The sequence below is a fragment of the Physeter macrocephalus genome, chromosome 21, assembly GCF_002837175.3.
Source record: "Physeter macrocephalus isolate SW-GA chromosome 21, ASM283717v5, whole genome shotgun sequence".
NCBI classification, from domain to species: Eukaryota; Metazoa; Chordata; class Mammalia; order Artiodactyla; family Physeteridae; genus Physeter; species Physeter macrocephalus.
The window spans coordinates 95,973,460-95,999,278 of record NC_041234.1 but is presented as its reverse complement, the minus strand read 5'-3'; the positions used below and the strand labels follow the sequence as shown (position 1 = coordinate 95,999,278).

The 25,819-nt window shown below is 45.5% G+C and overlaps 1 protein-coding gene across 2 annotated transcripts in view; it reads right to left on the bottom strand.

Moving 5' to 3' along the window:
- The window catches only part of GRIA3 (glutamate ionotropic receptor AMPA type subunit 3), a 290,818-nt gene extending 265,558 nt beyond the window's left edge, over positions 1-25,260 (bottom strand). The window contains exons 1-2 of one of the 2 annotated variants that reach the window (XM_024128093.3): positions 25,003-25,260; positions 23,669-23,827 (exon numbers count right to left, since the gene is read on the bottom strand). In XM_024128093.3, the coding sequence (XP_023983861.1) occupies positions 23,669-23,827; positions 25,003-25,093 (250 nt within the window). In that variant the 5' untranslated portion in view covers positions 25,094-25,260. The remainder of the gene's footprint in view (positions 1-23,668; positions 23,828-25,002) is intronic. The other variant, XM_024128094.3, reaches the window with a different exon arrangement.
- Between the last annotated feature and the right edge of the window lie 559 nt (positions 25,261-25,819).

The window sequence follows — 25,819 nt, the reverse complement described above, 5'->3', positions numbered from 1 at the left end:
TTCAGTCTCCTCAAGAATTCTGTATCTTTGGGCTCTCTTTCCTATTGAAATCTGCTTTCGTGATAGAATCTATGTGAGTCACGTGCACCAGGCTATGAATTTAGACAGCATCACCTCTTCCAAAGGGATTTGTATCTTTTATGTATTTTCAGTGTAGGATAAAAGTCTAGGCCCTCTGTTCAAAGGGCTTTTGGCATCAGTGAGCGGAAGGAAGAGCTACTTGGGGGTGAGGGTCAGGGGGCCCATGCCAGCACCTGTGATATCCAGTCAGGTAACCAGCATCTCTTCTGCTTATGTATGAAGCTGGCATTGGTCCCACGCTTAGACTGGTTGTGTTTGGACAAAGGGGAGCCTAGCCCTGAAGGGAGATGGCAAAAGCTTACCTTTAAGGTCCTTTCCATCCTTAGAGATTCAACGAGCCTATGATTTGATGACTCAGAGGGGGTGAGCAATTACCCAGCGATATCAACTGAAGAGATGAGGCCAAAAAGGGAATCTACCTTTTGACTCCAGGGGCCTGGGTTGGATGCTCAGAAACACCCCCAAAATAGCTCAGATCTCTGCTTCATTTGGTCACATCATCCTCTGAGTATCCTTCTGTCTCGAGGGAGAATCATCATTCGTTAAAAGGGAGGGGATCTAAAATCAGACAATATTTACTGTTGGAAAAGCCCTCATAACTTATTCACTCTAACCCTTTACTTTTATAAAGGGTTGGTTAGAGATAGAGCTGGAGCTGGAACCCAGGACTCCTGGCTCCCAGTCCAGAGTTTTGTTTAACATACCCTGCTGTTTAGTAGTATCCTTTTCCAAACTCATATTTTCATTTAGTCCCCGGTAAGGCCAGGAAAATACAAGTACAAAAGTGAGGTTTAGCAAGGGAAACAACTGCCTCTCTACTCAATCCCTTCCCACTAGGGGCTTTTTTCTTTTGAACAACTTGATACCCCAGTAAATCCATAGGCCCAGAATGCATATATTTAAATTAGAACCAACTCTAATTGTTTGTGTTTCCAGCTGAAATGGCTTTTGAGCAACAGGAGAAAGGCCGGACTGCAGTGCGGTGGCTCTCCCTGTGGGTAGCGGGAGGGGCTGAGCCAGAAGCCAGGTGACCAAAGGGTGAGTCTCCGCGGAGTCCCTACCTGGTCAACTGGTGCAGATGGGGGGGCTTTGTGGGCCATGCCCTCTTTTGGCCTTTTCTTGTCAGGACTGTTGGGTGGATGAGTGCACAGCACTGAGATTATTGACCTAATGATTAGCACCCCACCTCCCTCCTGAAAACCAGGCTTTTCTCCTGCCTGCCTGCTGCCTTTGCTTGACTTGCCTGACTCACCTTAGTCTTAATGGCAGTGACACATGCAAATAGCACATGCATTTAGCAAGGAGCAAGCCCCACTGGAGTAAAAACCTAATTCTAACTTGCACAGCAGTTGGAGCAAAGAAAACCTCCTACGGATCTGGGAGAAAACAATACTTCCAAGGAGACTGGAATTTGCGGCTCCTCCAGCACAGTATAGCACGGTACTGTGGTTGTAAGCAAAGGCTCTGGGGCCAGGCTGATTGCTTATCTCTGGCTGTCATTTACTACTGCTGTAGGCTTAGGCAAGTTACTTAACTTCTCTATGCCTAAGCTGCCTCACCTGTGAAACAGACGGAAATCAGAGCGCTGTTTTTGATGATTGAAAGAGTAAATAAATATAAATCACTTACAAGGATGCCTGGTTTGGAGGAGGCACTGTGTTAGCTCTTATCACTCCCAATCCCCTTCCTAGCAGTATCTACAAAGGAGTCATAGGACGAACAAATGAAGGTGTGGTCTTCTGCAGTCCTTTGAAACTGCTGTTCTTTTGGTTTCTAGAATTTGGGGCAAATTAAAGTACTGAGGCAATTTCCCCTCAACCACGTGCACCAACATCATTGTGATCCCTTCTTCTCTAAACTGAAGCTGAAATTTGTGTTGCATAGATAATCCTGCAGACGCACACATTTTCCCCAAAGAGGGCAGTGGTCCTTCCTGTTGCTGCAGCAGAAATGAATACTGTGCTGAGTAAGGAGAACGTGACGTGCCCTTGTAAATAAGGTAGTAAATTAGCAATGATTTTGCCAGCAGTTTTAAAACAAATGGATTCAAAGAGATTTCAATAACCACATGCCTAACTTAGAGCTGCACTCGAAGCATTTAGTAAACATGTCATTCCAGTCTTGAAAACAGTATCTAATCAAAGTATGTTTATAATTAGACATCACATATAATATCTCTCAAAATTATGTTCTGCCGGGTGAGATGCCTTTCCCTGGAACACCGAAATGGACTATTCGTTAGGCCTTTGTTATTATTAAAGAGAACAGGCTGGGGGTACCAAGAGAGATTCAGATAAATGAAAGCGCTTAATTTTAATTAAAGAGAGAAAGAAAAAGCCAACATGGGTAGCCTGTATGGAGAGCCCTGTGCCAGTAAAATCTGCCTCAAAAGGTATGACTCTATATTAATTTAAATCAGACAGACACTGGCACTGTGTTCTTTTATTTTTCATTAACATTTTGATTTAGAACAACAGATTGCTGCAGTGAGGGGACAAGAACGGCAGCCAGCGAGCCATCTGCCGAGCATCTCGCTGACGACTCCACTAGCGAAAGAAGCCAGCGACTCTGGAATGTATGCAGGAGGGACACACACCATTAGCTAAGTGACAGGATGAAAGATGGGAAACTTTGCCGGGTCAGAGGAGACAGAGGTGGAAAAGGCAAAGCAGAGCCCATTCTGATTGGAACTTGAAAAGATCCAAGTAATTGCAGCAGGCCAATAGGATGGCAATCTGTGGTGGGTTTCCTCATAGGGATTTTTTTTTTTCCTTTGAAATTACAGGTGGGACAAGGAGAGGAAAGTGACAGGCTAAACGCACAGTAATTTGCCATGCATCTCACATGGGATACATTTTCCAGATCAGTGAAGATTTGCCCCTTTAGACACACCAACTCCTGAGCCATTTGAGATGAAGATCTTTCTAAAATGGAAAACCCTCCTCCCGGACTTTTTAAACACAGTAGAGCAGGGGCACACCAAGGTGAGGGTGGCTGGAGTGGTCTGCCCGATGTGCAAACAACAAGAGGGTGCACTGTGTGTAGAGAATTTAAGGAGAGTAATAAATTGTCTAAAAGTACCTTTTACTATCACTATGAACAGGCAGTTCTAAACAGTATTAGTGAAAAAAATTCTCCTCCCAGCTGGGATGTACCTCTCCCATCATCCTTTCCCCATGGTACACCAGTGCAGTAGAATCAACACAGTTCCATTTTCCATTGATAATTCTGGGTCTTTATTGGGAGCTCCAGCTCCGATGCTGGCTGTGTTGTCCGTGAGGCTATTTGGCCTCTCAGGCCCTCTGGTCCCTGCACTAAATAGCCCCAGGCTGCTGTACCTTTATGACAGGTGATTCTGCATGCTGTTCCCTCACTGTCAACGGTCACATTTCAGTATGCCTGCTTCTAGGAGCACCCCATTTCTAATACGTTATCTTCAGTAACCCAAGAAGTATTGAACGTTGTCAGCCTCACAGTGAGAGAGGAGATAGAAGGCTATGAAAATAGAAGATTAAAAGCACAGTAATCTGTATCCTCTGCATAATAAGGCGTGGAGGTGTGGGATGCATTATAGAAAGTTTTTCTTTAAAAATGGTTAAAATAAAAATAGCACTTGCACTGCTGAAAGATGTGTGCTTCAATTATCTGGAAAAAATAGCTTAGATGGAACCTTTACAATGCTAGTTAAATGGAGACATCATGGTGAATGGGAAGAGCGTAAGATTAGGAGACAGATTTGGGTCCTGACCCGGCCACTTACTGGTAACAACGCTTTAAGTTTTCTGAGCCTCAGTTTCTTTAACTGTGAAAGGGGTATAGTCATAATGGCTACCTTGCCTACCTTACTGTGAAGTGGATTTTCCACCAGCCATCATCCTGGTAAAGTGCCACCTGTCAGTACAGGCCACTGTGTCTCTCATCCTCCCGCATGCCTGGTAAACCTTGAGGGATGATCTCTGTCTCTTTTCTTCCTTACTTGGTCCATTAAGCTCTTAAGACATAGATACGTTCATGCATGTAATCCCAATTAATTACTTGGGTCTTTTCCCCCAAAGATTGAGGGCTTCTCATTCAGAAGAGCAACTGCCTTTAGGTAACCCGTGTAAGATGAGCTATGGGCTTTCCAGGTCAAAGTTGACACTCTTGACCATGGTCAAGTGCAAGTGTACGAAGAGAATCGGATTCTCCACGCCATCTGCGCCCACCTCCCTGTCATCCCCCAAATGCACAGCCACACAGCAGAAGGCAGGGCTTGAGGAAGAAAGGAATGGTACTTTATCAACCTTCCGTGTAATTTCGTCATCTTTTTTTGACATCTTTATTGGAGTATAATTGCTTTACAATGGTGTGTTCGTCTCTGCTGTATCACTTTGTTAAGTGAATCAACTATACATATTTCATCGTCTTTGATGCCACCCCATCTCAACTTCATCTTGTTATTTTACGTCAAAAGGGCAGCTCCTCCTGTCTCTACAGGGAGTTTGGTCTCCGCCTGCCATCTTCCAGCTGCACACACCCAGGCTGAGCCTCTCTCTTTTGTCCTCTCTCCATGGGGCTCGCTCAGTGAGAACCCGATAAAGGAGGAGGTGGTGGCAACTTTAGCGGCCTTGTTCTTACCTCACAGTTTAACTTGACACCCTGAACAGGAAAGGTAACACATTGTTCAGCACTGTGAGTGAATGAGCCACATCAAGGAGTCACCTTTTGGACCCTCCCTCTCTGTCAGCCTCCCTGCAGGATCCCCACAGGGCCGGCTGGCTCTGCAGGGAGTTGAAAGTACCATCCATCCTAGTAGTGTGATTTGGAGGGTAACCCAAATGCTACCAGAAATAGCTTTCTTGTTGCCCCGTGAAGTTTCTGGAATGCCCCTGTTTATTTGCAAATATGCTGTTAGAGGGCCCAAAACATGGGGGCTCTGAAAAGCCAAATCATTTGCCACTGCTTAAACGTTATGGCCTTGATTATTAGCTCAATATTGATGGATTTACTGGTTTTGATTTCTACCTCAGCATCTATTTAGTGGAGAGTAGAGAAGTATGCCCACTGGTGGCGGCATTTACTACGTGCTGGGCCTTGCGCTGAGCATTTGATGTGAATTCTCTCCTTCAATCCTGACAGGCACTCTGGAAGGGAGGTAGTATTGTAACTGTCAGCCCACAGATGAAACAGAAGCACAGAGTGTTTAGGTACCTTGCTGAAGGTCACATAGCCGGAAGTGGCAGAACCAGAATTCTAACTCAGGTCAGCTCTAGCTGTAAAGCCCACGCAATGTTGCCTTTAACACTTGGAACCCGAACTTGCCTACTGCACTGAACCAAACCAAAGCCCCATACAGAACCAGTTCTACCTCCTTACAAGGCAGCTGGAGGCTTGAGGAGTGGGAGAGGCCAGGAGATATAAATCCCATTGCGCCGCTCTCTGCTGTGGATGCCAGTCTTGAGTGAGACATCCTGGGGGAGTCTGGGGCATGTTCAGAGCATCCTGAAGGCCCTGAGCTCCTGAGCAAAGGAGGGCAAGGCAAGGTGCTGAGCCGCTCCAAAACCCTCCAAGGGAACATTGTGATATCATCTGAATTAAATGTATTTGAAGCTGGAAGAGACCTTTGGGGGTCACCTCGTCTAATGCCCTTATTCTACAAATGGGAAAAGGTGAGGCCCGGAGAGAGGCAATCACATAGCTAGTTAGTAGTGACAGGGCAAGGGCAAGGTTTTTTCTTCCATAACATATTGCCTCCTTATGTGTGGGGAAGAATTGGAACTCTGAACAAACCAGAGATTTTAGCAACTCAGTTTGAGCCAACCAACCCTAAATATCACTTTTTTTTTTTTTTCCTCTAGCTTAATTGGAAAACACAATCACAATTCTGAGGCCCTATCTTCAGGACTCATTCACTAAGGCTGGCAGAGGATCTGGTTGTCCTGACTGATTTTGAGCTCAGAGATTAAAGATGTACCCAAACAGCAGGAATGTACTGAACCTTCTCTGACTGTATTTGTATTTTCAGCTGCCACCAACTCTGGGCTAAGGGGTTCCGTATGTTTACTTCCCATTGTGTAAAGGAGGCCTGCCTTTGACTTGTCTGAAATGTGTTCCTTTCCAGTTTTCAAGGGGATCCCCTTGTTCTAGCATAAGAGGGCCTGAGAAGCAAGGTCATTTAACCTTTCCGTCCATCTTACTGATTTCATACTATGGCCACTTAACTCCAGACACAGGAGGCCCGATTTTGGCTGGCCTTCACCTGGTGAACATTTTACGCGCAGCAGCCAGCGATCGCTGCCGCAGGATAGAGAGCTTTTAACAGCTTTCTTCTCCCTTCCCCCAGTGCTTCCTGGCCAAGGCAGGGAGCCCCTCTGTGCAGGAGCTGCGTGGAGGACAGGCTGAGGGTCAGCTGCCTCTGGCAGTACGGTCTCCTGCAGCTGACGGGAGGATGGATTGCACTTGAGGATTGGGGTACAGGGAGTAAACCTTGACGGACTCTGTCCGGGCCACAGTGGCAGCTGGGGAAGGCAGCCAAAATTCTGCAGCTAAGAATAGTGAGACCTCATTTGGGTTTATCGTATTAACACATTTCACACTACATTTCTTAACGGGCTGCCTTGTTGGATGGCATTTTTAGTCAACTTTGGAGCCTGCTATTGAAAAACTCCTTTCTTGTTTCTTTTTAAAATAACCTTCTGTGGTGTTGAACTTGAAAAGGTTGTCAGATGGAAGTGTTTATGTGCTCTCATCTCAGCTAAAATAGCGTAAAGATGAAAGTATCCAACACATATATTTACCGAGTACCTGGAGGGATATAATTCAGAGGATGCAGCGTTATCTCAGCTGCCATCAGCGCTGCAGCTCCTGCTTGACGTGGGCTGTATGCCCGCCAGCATCAAACAAATAGTCCTCTGGCCGTAATCAATTTACTTCATTCAAACAATTGGCAATTGTATTTTCAAGCAACTGGCAATTTCATCCGCTTTACCAAGTTTTTCAAAATCACACAACTGAGGACTGACTGCAAAGATAAATATTAGCAGTCAAAGAGAGGCCATCTGCTGTTCCAGTCATCCTGGGGACAACAGAAGTCGCTTGGGAACCTGGCCAACTCTGAGGGCACTCACCCACCTGACTGAGGTGCCCCCTCCCATCACCTTCTTGTCCCCTTTCTCTCCCTTACCTGGAATAAGGTTGGCATTTAAAAATATAGTAGAGCTATGCTATTCAGGGTTTGTCCTTGCAATAAACCCCCAATTAATCAGTTGCTACCTACATGACTTCCACAAATAACCAGAATTTTTCCTTATCCCTTTTTAGACAAAGGTCAATAAAGAAAGAGCTGCAGTGACCGCTTTAGGACTCTGCTCAGGAAATCAGGAGACCTGAGTCCTAGTCCCATTTCTGGGACTAGCTCTGTGACCTCAAGCTCTCTCGTCTCTGAATCATTTTTCTTATAACATTAAGATGTTGGGCTAGATGATCTATAAGTTTCCTTCTCTCTCCAATAGTCACTATTTCCCATACCAGGGGTTCAATTTTAGAAACATCTTTCCAGGCCCCGTATATTCAGCCTGGCCTCCTGTACCTTCTGCATCGCTAGTCCTACCTACAACAACCATACATCACATCTTACTTTACATATCTAACAATCATACTTGACTTCATAGTTTTCAAAGCACCTTCACATTCATTCTCTCATTTGATCCTCATAAAATCCCTGTAAGGTACACAGCTCAGGTATTATTATTCCCATTTTGTAGATGAAGAAACTGAGACCTAGACAAGTAACAGAACTCATGCAAGGTCCTTGGGCCAGAAAACAGCAGAGAGGGAACGAGAAGCCCGGTATTCTGGCTACAAGTCTGGTGCTTTATTCCTTTGACAAGGAATGTAATATATATAATATTATATAATATTAATAATGGCAGCTAATATTTGTTGAGTGTTCATTAAATACCGAGCACTTTCCGCATATTTTCTCATTTAATTTTTACCACAACCTCATGAGGTGGGCACTACCATTTCCCCCATTTGTCAGACAGAAAAACTGAGGCTTGGAGGGGTTAAGCTCCTCACCCTTGGCTATGCAACTAGAAAGTGATGGATCCAAGATTTGAGCCCAGAGAGTCTGACTTCTGAGCATAACCACTATTGCTATACTGCTTGTCTTGAGTTATATAACATGTACCTTAAAGAGGTTGGAATGTCAAGTTCTCACTTTGGTTGCCCAATCTGCTGGAAGAATAATGGTCATTCCAGAAATGTCAAGGCAACAAATCAGTAAGCAAGTATTTATTAAATATTTACTGTATGTTCAGACACGTGCTAGGATACAGATATGACAGGAAGTTGGGGCATAATTATAAACCTCAGTGAACTGGAATCCACCTAAATGCATAAAATTGGGTGATGGTTATATAAATCATTGCATATATATATATATATATATATATATATAAAATAAAATGACACTGTGATACAATAATTTATAGACATTTAAAAAATCAAATTTTCAAAGAACATTTAAGAGGTCCAGAAAAATGCTCCCTATTGTAATATAAAGTAAAAAGGCAGGACACAAATCTGTACATATGGTAAAACCCAATTTGGGGTGATTTTTTTACTCTACTTGGACAATTTTTCTTAGTTTTTTGAATTTTTTTTTTACAATGAGCATGAATTCATTTTAACTTCTATAATCATAAAAAATGTTCTACGTTTTAAAAATCTAGTTGAGGTACTCTGACTTATATACATGAAACAATTAGAGAAGAAAAAGATATGAGTAAATGGTAACATAATCCAATTTGTAGTGTTGCTTTAGTACAACACCTGCTGTTACAAACTATGGTGGCAAAGACCCTGCTCTGGGAATCTGGCAGTCTAGATTCTTATCTTGCTTCTGCCACTAGGGAGATGCATCACCTTTGGCGAACCTCTTCTCCTTTCTTGGCCTCACTTTCCTCATCCACAAAATGAGCTAGTTGGACTAGAGCTGCTTGATCTATCTCCAATAGTCTGTGATCTATAACAGGATTTCAAGAGTTTGTTTTGCTCATCCTGACTATAAATCAGAGGATGGGAAAATGACAGGTTAACGTTGGAGGCACTAAACGGAAGATACCATTAACTGTGGTCCCTGAAACTCATGCTTTACTGCGTTTCCAATTCACTTGCTGTGAATTTATTCTTCCTCTCTGCCACCTATTTAAAAAAGACAGGACTGACATTATTTTCATATATAACATCATTATGTAGCAGTGAAAGTTAAAAGAAGAAGGATTATGTTGGGAAGACATCTTAGAGAAGTGCCAAGAGTTAGATGGCCTGCATCATAATCTCAGCTCAGCCATTTACTGGCTGTGTGACCTTGGGCAAGTTGTCTAGCCTCTCTGTTCCTTAGTTTCCTCACCTGAGAGAAAAAAAGTCAGTGATCCCATGAGGCAACCTAGCAGCGGGCTTAGATAGGAAATGAGAAGAGAAGGTGATGCAGGTGAAGCAAGGGCACCCTGGGAGATGAAGGAAAAAAAAATGCTTTGGGTCATCACCCAGGTTTGGGCCTGCTGGAGACAGCATGCTGGTAGATCAGGCCAGCATACAGAGGAGAGGGCAAGAAAAAGACTGCATTGCCTAGTGGTCCTCAGCAGGATCCTTACTAGTGAGTCTGTGCTTAGGGAGGAGAGCACTTAACCTCTGCTCTGGAGAGAATAGAGACTGAAATGCTGGAAAATCACATTAGCAAAATTTCTCTTTTAACCTTTTGCATATCTCCTTCCTATGCTATTTTTGGTCTGACTTAGGCAAGCAATATCAAAAGAAGAAAATCCATCCACTCAAATTGATATGCTCTAAACTACCATCCGTATAGCATCCTTAATTAAGAGAACTCAGAAAAATCATGGCTGGGAGAGCTCAACTGGCCTCACATTTTTCCTTGTCTAAGTGAAGATTCCAGGATCCACTGTTCCACTCTCCCACTTTCAAACACATTAAAATAGACTTTACAGTCGAAAAAAGGTTGTTCTTTCCTTCCAGCCAGCAAGTGCCAAGGTTATCATATCCACGTTGCTTTATCCCAAGCCTATCTTGTTCAGATAAAAAAAAAATGGAAGAGATCGTGTCTTTCTAGACAATTTCACTCAGTGACGGCATGATTAAACATAGTGGTGTGTATTCTCTGGCTTTTTTGGGCATCAAGTCAATTGTTTCTTTCTGCTTTACTTTGCCCCAAAGCGAATCCTTTATTCCTGAGGCAGCACTGTGAGTACTCAAAGATAACCCCATCTGGCCTGGCTCCAGCTACAGACTCAGAGGGTAAAAATTAGTTTTCAGGGCTTTAGGGATGGCCATAGATGGGAAGAATCTATTGTTCAGTTTGGTTTTGATGAAGTCTATTCCTTTCTTCCACTTACCAACCACCTCAGTACTCTGTGTTAATAATAGCTACCGTTTATTGAACACTTACTATACGCCAGGCATCATGGTAAATATTTGACATGGATAATCTCATGTAATCGTCCCAACAACTTTATAAGGTAGTTACTATTATAATCACCTTCATTTCACAAATGAGGAAACTGAGGCTTACAGAAGTTAAGTGATTTGCCCAAGGTCACATAGCTAGTAAGCGACAGAGCCAAGATTCAAACGCAGACAGTCCAGTTTAGAGCCATTCCTTGCCCTCTGATTGCTCCCAAACTAGGTAGGAGAAACAGCCTTCTACTAGGCAAGGGTCAAACAGCAACACCTTGCTCCAGAGAGTTAGGTGCCAAACCCAAGGGCCAGGAGTGAGTATCTAAAGAGCTGGGCAGCTCCAGCTCTCTTTACCCAGGAGAGAGCTCAGCTCTCCTCATTGTTCTCAACTTCTCCTTATATTCTACAGACCTACGGGCAGTAGAGGGAAGAACCGGGGACAGTAAGAGTTCGGACTGACAGAAACCAGGAGATCAAAGGACACTCTTAGTAACTCTTGCACAAAGTGGATCGAACTATTGTAGGAGGCTGTGATATTTAGTCAAAGGGGGGGACTAGACCCAGAGATGTGTCAGAAGTGGATTGCCATTGAGTTGTCGTCATCTGCATGGCAAGATACTAAAGTGACTGTCCAATGCTGAGTGTCACCAGGAAATGGGAAGGCCCGGGGGAAGATGTATGCCATGCGTATGTGCCAGGGCAGTGCTCGCTCTAGAGGAGAATGGGCCGTATGAAGTGCCTCAACCCTCAGCTCCCTGGGGGCTCTTGACTCCAGGACCCATGGAGAAATCTCACTAATGCCCAAGGAAATGAAGGCGCTTCCTCTGGGGAGGCCCTGAGCAGTTCCTTGCTGCTCTTCCTTGTGTCCCTCCGTGGGCAGCTCCATTTCTAAGAGAAGCTCCAGGGCCTTGCTGCAGAGCCAGTCCACTGGGTGCTTGGCCCAAGGGTTTTTTCTCCTGAATCAACTGTCAGAGGACGTGTGGATGCCTCCTGAGCCTTTCAGAAGTCAGGGGGACTACTTGTGTACTGTTTGGATAATGGATTGTCACAAAAGAACACAAAGGATGATTCATTGTGTGATTAACAGCAGACGGGACTAGAGATGAAGAGTCTATTGGGGAAAGAAGACTCTAAGTCTTCCCTTGGACCCGTAGCCCTTCCATTACGCAGAAAAATGCATCTCCGAGTTTTTGATCACAGAACATCTGAATAGCTGTCGCTCACGAGAGGCAAACTGGGTGGGCAAATTTGGATGCAGGGGTGAGAGGTGTAGGGGGTCACGGTGGTGGGCTGCTGATCTGAAGGTGTGCCATGATGCCTTTCTTGGCAGAAGAAAATAATCTCGGGTTTGGGGCAGAGCTGAGAACTGTAAAAAGCCTCAGAGGGCAGCTACTCAGGAAGGAAATCTGGTCTGTAAAGTGACAAGAGATTTAACTTTTCAAATGAAACTACGTTTCTGTTTTTAGGACAGAAAGCTCAAAGGATTTTAAACTAATGATTATGTTGATAACAATAATATCCAATATGTGCCGGGCATTACTCTAAGTACTTTATGTGGATTTGCGAATTATCTCATTTAAAACTCTCAATAACCCTCTGAGGTGAGGATTATTATTATCCCCACTTTATAAGTGGGAAATCAGGCACAATCAAGTTAAGTAACTTGCCCCAAGGTTCCACGTCTAGTAAGTGGAAGGGCTAGGATGCAAGCAAGAATAAGCCACAACTGGCTGGAGGTGCTGTCCATTGGTTTCAAGGATTCAGTAGTTTCATCACAGTCTTATAAAGGCAGAGAATAGATGAATATGATGAGAAGTTTCTAGATGTAGTAGAAGAATCTGAGGGGCTTCACTTTGGATGGTCTTTCCTCAGTAAGCAATGAAGTGAGACTGGTACTAGAAACGGAGGTGGTAGGATTTGGACAAGAGTGAATGATGGGATGTAAAAAATGGCAGCCTCCTCAGAGATCAGCCAGATGAATGTCCTCATTTTAGAAATGATAAAAAGTAGAACCAGAGAACGGAGTGGCTTGTCCAAGGTCACCCAGGCAGTGGGTGGCAGAGTTGAGACTGGAACCCAGATCTCCTAATGCTTGCTCCATTGATCATTCCACTCTACCCCATACCCCACCCCCCGCAGTTTTAACTGCTTCCCAAGGCCCTAAGAAACATGGTATCTCAAATGCTATATTTTCTGTAAATGATTTCACAAGACTTCAACGTAACTTGTGTGGTATATATGTGGGTTATTTGGTCTGAATCAACAGCCTTGGGGTGGTCTCAGTTACCCTTATTGGGAAGTACAAAGTGCAGGAGTGGTTATCTGGCATTTAATAATTCTAATCAAGAAGTGGTTCCACAAGCACTTCACGTATCTTTATCTTCAATGGACACCAGAGACTTTGTTAATTAACATTCAGTTTCTCATTGGTGAAATCAGTAGCGTTTAACATATGTGGGTTGGCTAGACATATGGTAGAGGTGTTCCCAAACTAGCAGAAAGAAGATATAAGGGTCTAACAAGCTCTATAGTGTTATCCCTTGGAACGGTACCCTAGACTTAATTTGTAAATAGTCCTGTGGGCAGCCACTGATGAGGATTCTTGGTTAGCTGCGTCCTGCCACTAGGGTATTGTTTTGTCTGCCTCAAGTGAACCTTCGTGCAAGGTGCTGTTGGCGCACCTAAAAGGAAAGGGAGCTGGACTTGACTGAGCCTAGAGGACAGGCTGTCCGATTATTTTTATGCCTGCTCGCCATTATTTTAATGAGAAAAAGAATTTTGTATGAATTTTGTAGTTACTTTTACACCTGGTAGTGAGGTTATGGGGAGAAGACCTATAGCCCTCACTCTAACAGTGACTGGCTATTGGTATCCAATGAAATATACCTAACGGTTGTGAATGACCAGTTGGCTCAGGTCAGTTTACAACTCCAAGCAACTAACTATACATCTCTATTTTGGACCCCTGTCTAAAGTTGGTGAGCCTCTGTCCCGGGGGGGTATGGGGGGGGCTCCTACCCTGGGTGAATGTTGACAGAGCCTTACTTGACTCAGCAGCCTCCCAGTTGTGACCTGGGATTTGCATGTACCAGAATCTAAGCCGTTTCCCCCATAGCACCGTCCAGAAGTACCTCTTTTGGCCTGCCGAGCACTTGCTAATGACTCTGTGCCAGCGTTCTGACCTTGCTGCAGGCCTCAGCATTGCCTGGGAGAAGATTAGAGTTGAGCTGGCACTCAACCGTGAAAGGCCACTGGATATACAGTGTAGGCATGTAAGGCCAAAAGGACAAAGGAGGGAAAGTTCTGCCATATTGAGGTACCTTGATGGAACACAAAGAAGAAAAAGTCAAAATAGGATTTTTACTAAGCAGAGATTTTTCTCTTTGTTTTTTTCAGTTAATAGAGCTTCCCTCAGCCAGTAACTTAGCTGCCAGAGGGAGGTGGACGGTGTGGTGAAGAGGTCCGAAACTTGCACCTTCCACCTCCTACCACCCCAAGTCCTCTTGCAGATGTTTTGTTTGTCCCACGGTGGTTTACAACATTGCATTTGAATGTATTCAGGCAGCGACCTGGAGTCTCCAGATTGCCACAGGCCCCGCCACTCCGTACCTGCCCAATTTCCATATTTATGTGATCCAGCTGGCCTCTGTCATCGTCTGTGATTTCAGCCGCAGCTGAAATTGAGTCCGGACTCTAGAGACAGGAAGATCTCAGGTAGAACCCTGACTCCACTAATTAGCTAGCGGTGTGACCTTGAGCTAGTTGCTTATATATATTTTGAACCACCTCTGATTCCTCTTTTATCAAATGGGGATGAGAGTAGCTCCTTTCTAGCAATGTCGTGATTACTCCATGAGATAAGGCATGTACCATGCTTAGTGCAGTGTCTTCCATGTGGCATAGGTTCAGCGAATGGTAGTTATTATCTCAGCCCTACTGTTAAATTTGTTGATAGCAAGGATGGCACAATGAATGCTATATAAACTGATTGCAGTGCATCTATTTTTAACGAATGGGTTGGCATTTGACATGACATCTAGTTTGTAGCATGGCTAAGGACCAGTCATTAGCTAACAAGCAAAGAAGGGAAGAAGCATTGTCAAAATGCAAATCATTTCCTTGTCTCTACTTACCATCTCAAAGAACATTTTTGCTTTGTTTACCTCAGAGACTGTGACTTGAGGTTAATCTCTTAGTTCTTTCAAGTCTTGGATTTTCAATCTGAAAGCCAAACTCACTAATGCTCGCGTGGGCTGATAGCACCTCACTTACTTGCAGAAGTAACGTGTGTGAAAGTGCCTGGTACAATGCCTGGTGCTTAGTGGGCGCTCAACAAATATTCACTATGAATCTATATATCTCTGTTTGCACTACCAGGGCTAATTAAACTAGTGATTCCCAAATCGTGTGTGCATTAGAATCACCCACAGAGCTTGTCAAAAAGGCCTGTCCTTATATTTTCTGATTTAATATGTCTGGAGTGTAACCTAGGAATTCATATGTTTAAAAAGCATCTCTGGTGATTCTGCTGCAAGTGGTCTAATTCAAGAAAAACTGTTTTAAAATAACCAAGTAGCCTTGGAAATAGCAATGAGGTATAAGAATATTTGAGAATCTATGACAGGTTCTGGCTGAATGTGGATGTTGGTGGCCTTTCTACCTTAAATTTACAAAGGTGTTCATCCATACAGAAACCCACACCCACATCCACGCAGTGATTCCTCTGTGGGCTGGGTCCTGCATCTCTTCCTGTCTCATCCATTACTGGTAGCCAGATCCCTTTCTGGGTAGCAGCAAGGATGAGGGCCCTGACTGCAATGAGTAATTGGCAAGGTAGATTGGTCAATCACAGATAACTGAAAGGGGACTATTTTTGATGGCAACATTTTTTAAAAGGTTAAAAAGAATCCTCACCACCCCCCCCCTCATCACAAACTGATTATACTTCTGAAAATATCCCACAGTAATTATGGGGAATCCAGAGACTGAGATCATCTGTTGCAACAAAGAACCATGCACGGAAGAGGCAGCAAGCCCACTACCATCGGAAACTTGTGACTCGGAGGGTTAAAAGCAACTAAAATCTTAGCGAATAAACTACCAGATTTTATCTATGGAGAAGATCAAATGTTGCAAACCGGGTGAAGTGTATTTGAGGGACTCTTCCTCATCTCCAAGAGTCCCCCACTGTCCCCTGAATGCCCACCATCCATCTGGCGCCCCACTCTCTTGGGCTGGTCCCTTGTTGTGGGTCACTTACCCGTCTTGCAAAACCTCCTCTGAGGATCCTGCAGGGTAACAGGTGGTAATCTCAACAAAGAATTCTGGTCGAAATAGTAATGGCTGATAAGGAGTTAACTCATCCCCTTCCAGAGATAGCATGCTTGCATTTTAGCACAGGTCTTTGGTGCCGTAACACAAACAAATGAATTTGTGGAATTTCAGACTAATGGCAGGCTGTTGGGGGGCAATATCCGGGGTAATAGGGTGCCATTTGGCAGTCCTCACAGGACACTGGGTAAGCTTTCAATGGCTACCCTGGAGCAGTCCTCAGCTCAGATGTGTTAGAAAGTGACACCACTTCCCCTCCCTCCCCTCTAGCTCTCAATGAGTGCCTGGCACTGGCCTGGAAAATGGAGTCAATTTTTCAGGTTCTTAGGGAACCAGACAGAATTCGGGTCGTGTTGTACATGTTTCTAACCCTGTTGAAGGGGAGTCAGACAGCTGAGGAGCATGCCTTGACCCAGAGAAGCAAAGTGGAAAGGCAGTTGGAACTGCACGCCAACCGTAGCTCTCTTGGGCAGGTTGTTTCTAAAAGGGACGCTTTGGAGTGTGGCAAGAAGCCAAGATACTGTCAGCCTGGCTCATGAGCTACCTCCTCTCTCAGCCTGCCTTCCAGTCTCCATTCCAATTCCCTACGAAAAGCAGCTCTAAGTCGATGCTCTCATCAGACACCTACAGACATGGCTGAAACGAACACAGGGTGGTTAGGAGTATGACAGGGACATCGCTGAGGCAGACTGAGCCAGATGTGTCTCATATAGAGCTTTCTTTGAAAGGCATGTGGGTAAGAGCTTGTCTGGGAGAGAGACTTTTTCTTTGGTAATCACAGTCTCCCTGCAAAGAGTGGTTTGAGTACCAGCAGTATTGGCGTCACCTGGGAGCTTGCGAGAACCGCAAGGACGCTTTAGTCCTATTGAATCAGAATCTTCATTTTAACAAGATCCCCAGGTCACTGGTGTACACATGAAAGAAGTGCTGTTCTAGGCTGAATTGTGCCCCGTAGGGTTAAGGGGTCATGACCAGCTGTGTTTCCTTTCCTCATCCTTAACCCCATGCCCCCTTCCAAGTAAGGACAAATGATGGTCATGTTGAGGGCAAGTGCTAAAGAAGCCAGTGGTAGTTAGGAACTGAGGAGAAGGGAAGTCCAGACAGAGAGCTGTAAGCGCATTCACAAGTCCAACTTGTTCCTAAGTCCAACAAAGTTAGCCTAGGTACCCAACTAACATAATCGCCTCTATAGTACCGTACTGTAGTAGATTTATAATATGTTCGCATCTTTGAAAGTTTGCCACTTGAAGGTTCGTATGTAGGGGACTTAACTGTATTCTGCCTCTTTCCACTGGGGGGGAAGCCAGAGTGTACACTTGAGAAAAGGAGAGGGAGGGATGGAGGGAGTGGGGCGGAGACACTGCTCGGCTAGGCTTCCAAGTCCCTCCAGAGGTAGATACTGCCTCATAATCACTGCATTCTATGTGCCATCCCAGGGAAAGAGAGCTTTCAGTCTGAGGCCCAGCTTCGTCACCACCTTTCTCCCCTCTTACGACCTCCTTTCCATGCCAGTGCATCCCCTGCCAGTGCCCACATAGGCACCTTCAGACTCTCCAGCAGCCTCTTTTTTGGTTTGTTTTTTGGTAGTACATACAAAAAGTTCACACTTTTTAAAGAACCACTTTATTGAGGCATGATTAACCTACAAAAAGCTGTATATATTTACTTCTTTAATAAAATGAACCCCTATGACCTTTGGTTGATTCCCAAATTACCACAAAGACTTTTAAGTTCAACATGGTGAAGCTGTACCTCCCCTATGCCTTGGGTGTACTTACACCAAACCTACCACACGCAGGGACCTTTTGACTTTGACCTATAGAGGTGTTCCCTGACCAGGGGCAGCTGATCTCTGGTTTGGGTAGAGTGAACAGCTACTCTGCACCTCATGTCCAGAAACACCCCCATTTGAGTATCTTTCCTTGGAATTGAGGCATTATGGTTCCCATAGTCCCTGGTTTTAAAGCAAACACTCCCAAGTCAGGTATATTAACCCCTTGTCAGCCACTTTCAGCAAGATTCTTATATTAGATGAATAAGCCATCACCCTCAAAGGAGAGTAAAGGCCCTGAGGAGGATGGACTAAGGACAGAGATATTCTGATGGAGAAAGGGCATTCGGTCTGGAAAAGTCCAGAGCAGGAAACAGTCCCTGGGTCAGTTTATTGTGGGTGGGATACCAGGATCCCAGGCCAGTTGGACACCAGCAAAAGGGCCTGGGCTGGGCAGGCAGAGCAGGAGGGGAAAACGATGGTGAGAGAAGAGGTAGAAGTGAGAAGAGGACAAATTCTGTCCATGTTAACCTTTTGCCAAGTACCGACCCCTTCCGGGGACTGCTGCCCTGGCTCAAGGCTCACCCCACGCACAGGCTGAGGCTATTTGTCACTCTCTGACTGAAGCCCAGACATTTCCCCAGCAGGGAGGGACTTGCCTCTGTGTCTGCACAACTCCCACACTCCTGGTGAAAAATGCCCGGAGCCCCCCACCTGGGGTTTGAATTGCACCCTCCTGTGGACGTGTCATCTAATTAGACCCAAAGTATCAAAGCCAAAGGAACAAAGTCAAAACTTGATTTTTTTTTTAATGGGCCAGGTAAAGTATGTAGATAATTTCCCTGACCTTCGAGAAGATGAAGAGTTTTCTGAAAGGTCCTTCAAATATATTTCCTGTCTCAATCTAAGGAGTTAAAAATTAAATCATCTGAATTAGCATGTTTATCCTCCTCCCCTGAAGGTATGAATTCTACCTTCTAAAATTCTGGCCCTCTCCTAAAATCCATGCTGTCTCTTCATCCTTTAGCCAGTTGTAGAAAAATGACAAATCTGTCAGCCACAAAGGAAGACTAATAACGATGCCTCAGAAGCTTCGTTTATTTTTCAGTCTGTTAAAATGAAACCAGCCAATCACCTCTGACTACCCATAATAATGAAATTTAAAAATATACCAGGAGCCAAAAACATATAATAGAAACCTCAACCAGCTCCCACTATTCTCATTCAGTCTTGGCAAGTAGGGAGGGAACTGCAGAATTAAGAAAATGACCTCGGATAGAGGCAGAAGTGGGGGATGTGAGAAACGAGTCACATTTTAAGGAAAAAAGTTAAAATTGCTGAGAGGAAGAAAAACCGTGGCTCATTTTGCAGTAGGCGTAGATGGAGAACCAAGTAGTTTTCTTTGTTCCTTCCCCTCAGACCCTTCCTGCCGCCCCCCCACCCCCCCCTTAGTAGATCACCAGGAAGCCACCTTCTAGGGGAGGTGATACACTTTGCTGGCAGCTCACCTTTACAGCCTGCTGATTGCCATCTATTTTTATGGCCCAAATGAACAGCATCACCTTCCTCCCTCCTCGCCACGTAAAAAATAGATTAAAAAAAAAAAAAACCCATAGTAAACCTTGTGAGAAGGTGACTTAAATCTTTGGCGACCTCTTCGTGCTTCAGTAGTCTAAGCCAGCTGGCCAGAGGGGCTGAGAAGTGAGCTAAGCCAGTGAGCTTATGGAAGACTGGCCAGGAGAGAGAGGGAGAGCGGCAAAGGCACAAAGATGGGGGAGTTGGGGTTTGGGAGGTGGAGCTGGAGCTATTGACATTGGTTAGTGTGTGAAGATCTGTTTGAAGGCAGGAGCCGTGATACTGTGGGTCTTCACCCTGCTTCCAAAGATTACATGAAAAGAACAAACAAAACCCACCAAAGAGCAGAGGATAGGATCAGGGGAGACATTTCTTTCCCAGATGGACTCAAACAGTTAAATGGATCCTGGCAGTTAGAATAATCAGATAATTTAAATTGTGACTCTGTGGGCAAGAGAGGGAAACCTGTCTCAGCTAAGGACACTTACTTGGTAGCGAAACGCGCTCAGTTATAAAAGGAGCGTGCTCTCAGGTAGCAGGTATATTTCAAATAGCTTGAAAAAAAATGAATGGAATAAAAATTTGCAGCTGATGAGTTACATTTCGCCAGCAAAAGGGATTTTGCCTGGGGCTCCGTTAGAGCCTGCGCTCCTAAGTCCCACTCTCCGTCCCTCCATCAACAGATTTTACTTAAGCCCATGCGTTAAGAGCACAATTCCGTGGTGAATAACCTTTAAGGTTACATTTGCCTTTTCCTTGCTTCTTGCAAACAGCGCGTAATCCACAAGCACATTTGTTGGCTGTAAAGGTGTACAACAGCAATTTTTGCAATGACAGTGCAGAGAGGGAATATGAGATCTGTGTGCTAATGAGCTGACACTGCAGAGGCTGGGGTGATGTAGTGTGGAGTGCACTACAAGTGCACAGTAGAAAGACACAGGAGGGGACTTCAAGGGAATCGGAGGCATTTCCTGAGGAACCAGGGGAGCAAAGCCACACCAATGGGACTCAGCAGTCCCTTGGTGTTGCCACATTCCCCAAAGCCCTACGATGATCAAATCTGGTTTTTAGAGAACAGACGTGTATACAACTTAAAACGTGTGTAACACCGCTTTTCATAAATACTGATTATGGGTGTATGGGTGCCTGTGTGTGCGTGTATGAATGCATGTATCCTGAAATCATAATATTCACACCGTGCTTCTTTCTGGGGCTACCTAGCCACATTGAAAAGTAAAGCAGCAAACTCAGTTAATCCCTACGAAATAAGAACATGTGCTCCAAATCAGCTGAGTCTCTTCGATAAACTTCAATTCACCTCTGAGCTGAGATCCCAAATGAACCACCTTTCAAAGCCAGAGATGCTTTTATTGGCCTCTTAAGATGCGGATTGAAGTCGGAGTCTGTCTTAAGCGAACCTCTTGGGGGTTGTGCAGAAAAGAATTGGTTGCTGGTGAAGAAGAGTCTTTAAATAACTGCTGCCTGGGATTCATTGCAAGGAATCTCTCTGAATACATTGGGGGAGGGGATGCAGAGGGAGAGCAGAGAGCAGGGACACATACAGAAGGCATTACCGTTTGTTTATTTTTGGCATATTTGTTTACCTGCATACCTGTGTCCTCAAAAGTGTGTGTCTGCCGCAAGATTGAGGGTGCAGGAAAGATCATGGAAAGAGATCAATTCTAGTGTTAGGGGAACCTGAAACTAGGAGTTTTGAATGGGAAAAGGGGAAAGTTTCTTTAATTTTTGCCATTCTATTCCATATCGAAGCAGACAGGAGAGGTGGGCAAGCAGGTTTGGACTCACCTGGGGTTTTCTCAAATTCTCCCTAGGTCTCCAGGGAGGGGCAGGCCAGAGGATCCAGGGTTTGTTTTTTTTTTTCTCTGTGCAATAGTGCAATCAATTGTAAGAATGGAACCAGGGGTCACCTGCCAGGCTCCAGCGCTGAACTAGTATTGTGTGCCGACATCTGTGATATGTGATCTTCACTTCCATGAGAAAAAGAACTCTCAAGGCCAGGGAAAGAAATGAGATACACCTGCAGGGCTTCCCTGGCCCCATGAAATGATTGTTTTCTGCATTCAAAGACTATCAGACGGTGGTTGGACTAGTCATCTTTCTCATACTAAGATTGTAGGCAGCAGCTGCCAGGAGACACCTTTGAGATCTGGCCTCCATTCAATGATTGTGACATTCAGAGAGGACTGTTTCAGGGACTGGAGAAGATGACAGCTTTCCTCCTCTGTCTTCTGAGCTGTAAAGTCTGAGTGTGCAACAGGCAGCTGGGTACACATCACTGGTTTCTGGAAATCTCTCCCGTGTGAGTCAGTGTGTGCCTATGTGTGTATTTGGCATAACCAAGGGCAAGGTCTCCTTTTTGTTTTGTCTTTCCTGTTGCCCAGTAAGCCACACCCCTCATGCCACACTTTCAAGCCCCCAGCCATAACCCAGCCTTATAAGCTTGTAAGATAAAGTGTTGTGGACTTACAGCGGTGGCGGGCAGGGGCGTTGATGAATTTCCTTTCCTTTCATGGTTGTCCCTTTATTGCCCTGAGAGGTAAGGCATTAAGGCAACTCAACACCAATACAGATGACTTAGTGCCTGTTCTTAAACCTGAGCTTTTCACACGGCAAGGATCATTTCCTGATTGCTCCTTGAGTAGCGTTCTGATGGCCCTGGGCTGGCTAGGGTCAATCTGATTTGACCATAAACAGCAAGACCAAAAACCCTGGAAATTAATCATTCCTGAGAAGTCAATTAGCACTCTTATCTCAGTCAACATCAGTGGAAAGACACTAAAGTGAGTTGAAATAAACATTATTCATTATTAATAATAATTAATCTGGGTAGTTTCATGTATTTGGTTTTAAATCTGTTCTAACTGATATTTAGGAAGCTAGCTGCCTCTGGAATTCGGCCTCTTGACAAGATCTCAGGGCTGCAGGATTAAGAGTCAGATGTGTGTTGTAAAATACAGGCTGGGATTACCAAAATCAGATGCAAAGTATAGACAGACATTTTGTAACTTTCACACTTAGCTGGAGTTAATAAGCTCCTATTTTTGTCAATGTCGGAAAGCCAAAGAATGTCAAATACAGAGTACCTCAGAACATGTTCATATAAGGATCTGTACCTTCAGCTAAAATTTTCTTAAAGCTGATAACTGTCACAATTTCTTGCAAAGTAATTCACCTCCATCCCCTTGACCTACGTCTTCAAATCCAAGGAAGCTGTGCCCTTGGAGACCCTTTCAACAATTTTTGGAAATCACATATCCTTTGAGGCAGAAGAATTTGAAGAAAGTCATATACAAAGTTTCACCCGACCAAATACAAACATCATTTCTCTCCTGAAAGAAAATCAAAAATTCCCAACTACACCAGCCATAAAAGCAAAACATATTTTTGCCATCCTCACCCTCACTGTTGGGAAACTTTTCATGAAATAAGCTCAGATGAAGAATTATCAGTCTTTCTCATAAAGCATTCAAGAAAAACCTGTGTCCAACAGGCTATTAGTCATCTAGGTTCCCGTGGTTTTACTTCTCAAAATGAAATGTCCCCTTTCCACAGGAACAATCACAGGGCACAACTAGCTGTCTCAGAAACTGCTTTGGGGGCTGATGAAATTCTTCCCTTTTGGTATTCAGGTTTTCCTGCTGCAAGCCTCCGCCTTCCACCTTTTGCTCTAAGTTAAGAACTGTGTTGTCCTTAACAATGGCGGGTAGGGGGGAGTTGAACAACACTAGGGGAGACAGAACAGAAGTAGCTTTCCAAAGAGTCACCTGAGCGCTTCCTCCCTTCCCCTCAGTTTGCCAGGCGTTCATCACCTGTAATCAGTTTGTGGTCTTATCAGTTCCTATCAGAGCTCTCTCGGTAAGAAAGGTGATATTCTAGGACAGAAAGAGGCCAGGGAACCGAGCCTGATCTGTCCCTCAAGGTCACTTGTTTGCAGAATTTCTCATTTTTGGCTCCTATATATTAAGCGATTGTCAAATTCAGCTCATTCCTACAGCCAGGTGCTAGCTTTAACGGTCAAGTAATGCACAACCTGAATTGACTCAATCAAGAGGCTTCTTTCTTTAATCTCATCTGAAGAAATTTCCCTGAACAACCATGCTATTTTTTCTCTCTCTCTCTCTTTTTTTTTTTCCAGCCAAAGGAAAAAAAAAGGGACGGGGTTGCGGGGGAGGGAGCGCCAGTTTAGCAGGGAGGAAAATGAAACTTTTGCATGAAACATTATTCACGACAGAGTTTTGTGTACTTGCCTTAAGTCCCTCCCTCAGCAGGATCCTCTGGAGTTGATTTATGTCACATGAAACCTGGATTGACTAGAGCCCCTAAAATGTCTACTAAGGCAATCGCCGCCCCAGCACTTAGCAGACCCCAAGTCCCACAAGCAAAATGCAAATGAGGTACCCAGGTCCCAAAAGGAGGAAAAGCAGATCTACTTACAAGCATTAGTCACAGAAAAACTATTGGAAGAATCCAAGTGATCTACGTGGTAATTCAAATGGAAGGGCTTCTCGGTGGTGTTCTGGTTGGTGTTGTATAACTGCACAGCAAAGCGGAAAGCGCTGTGCTCCTGCACCGTGTTTCTCATGAAAAGTCCACCTATAAGCAAAGGGAACCAAGATTTGGCTTGTGTCCCCCCCCCCCAGGAGCGGTTAGAAATTGGGGAGCTACAGATAGGCGATAACCTCTCAGTGGTACCCGGTGCATATGATCATGATTGATTTTCAACCTGTGTGTCTTTGAAGACTCTTGTGAACTCAAATTTTGGCCAAGAGAAACCTAGTTTTCCTCTCAAGAGTCGGGGGAGAGGCTGGAGAGAAGGGGGAAAGGGGAAGGAGGGAAGAGGAGGCTGCTTTGGGGTAGGACGATGGAACCAAGAGTGGGACTTGGTTCTTTCTCAGGCGGTAGCTTCCTCTCCCCTCTTCCTCCGCTACCTCCCATCTCCACAAGCTGGTTCATCTTTTCCTGGCGCAAAGGGAAAGGTTGGGAAGAAAAACGATTTCATTCCCCCTGCTGCCCCATCCTGTTCCCCACAGGCCCCCGCTCCCCCATGACAGTACAGGGGCTTGGTTCTGTAATGGCAATAATTCTAACTTCTTGACTAGTAAATCCAGGGAGAAGCCGAGAGAACTCCCTCCCAGCGCCCGGGAGCCGGGCTCCAGACAGACACAGCGGCAATTCATGAATTCGTGGTCTGCGTGACTTCGCCGCTCGCTGGCTCAGCTCCTAGTCTCACCCACGCCTCCTACCCCATCCGCCACTGACCTCGGTTGCTGCCCGGGTCTGGGGGAATCCAGGGTGGGCTTCCGCTTCCCCCAGCGCTGGCCGGTCTCCCGGGACCCGGAGACGCGGGACAGGGCGCCCCGGACCGGGTTACGCGCCCTGGCGCCGCCAGACAGGCGGCATCACCCTGGGACAACTTCCAGCGGCGGCACGCACGCCATGGCAAAGTCCAGAGCAGCGAGCCGAAAAGCCGTGACTCTTCGCCCGGCTGCAGCCTCCCAGACTCTGGCATGCCTCCCCTGCTCCGCTCAGCTCGGAAAACGCGGCAGCCCACCCCGCCAAGCCCCAGGAGATCACCTCTCTGGTTCCTGATGCTCCCCGGACCAGCCAGCTCTCTGAGGCTCAGATTCCTGAGATTCCTGCCCGATCCCCGTCCCCCGTCCCTTCCCAGGCCATGCAGGACAGGGACCCGCGGCCGCAGTAGCCACGCCAGGGCAGTGGTCTCGGGTGCAAGAGAGCCCGGCCCGACCGGCGGGCTGGCTCGCGCTTACCTATGCTGATGGTGTTGGGGAATCCTCCGTGAGAATGACCCAAAAGCCCCAGGACTAAAAAGAAGACGGCCCGGAGCACGCTTTGCCCCATTTTCTTCTGCCTGGCCGTGCTACGCCTAGAACGAAGCTGACAAGAGCATGGGCGCAACTCGGGAGTCTTCAAAATAATAATAGAAAAAGAAAAAGAATTCACCGGCTCTTTCACCCCCTCCCCTCAACTTGCTCTCGCTCACTCTTCCTTTCCACACCCCACACTGGTCCTCCTCCTCCACCACCTCCTCTCTCTCTCTCTCTCTCTCTCTCTCTCTCTCTCGCTTGCTCGCTTCCAGGCTCTCTCACACCCCCTCCCCGCCCCCCACCTCACTTCTGTGTCCTCCTCCTCCACCACCCCTCTCTCTCTCTCTCTCTCTCTCTCTCTCTCTCTCGCTCGCTCGCTTCCAGGCTCTCTCACACCCCCTCCCCGCCCCCCACCTCACTTCTGTCTTCACACCAATCTGGAAGGCGGGTTCATTGGCTGCAAGCTCGGTTCGCCCAAGCGATCTCCCTCCCTGTCTCTAAGACAGAGAGAGAGAGAGAGACAGAGAGAGACAGAGAGAATAAAAAACCCCAAACCCAAAACAAAACAAAAAAGACAAAACACAGAAAAACAAACAAATCCCCCAAAGAAACAAAAGAGAGAGAGAGAAAGAAAAAAAGGAAGAAATTAAAAGAAAATCTGAGACTTTTCTCCCCCAGAAGATGGTGGGTCTAAAGAGGGGAAAAAAAAGAAGGAAAGAGCGAAAAGGCTCAGCGGCGGTGAATTGGGCTCTTCCAATTG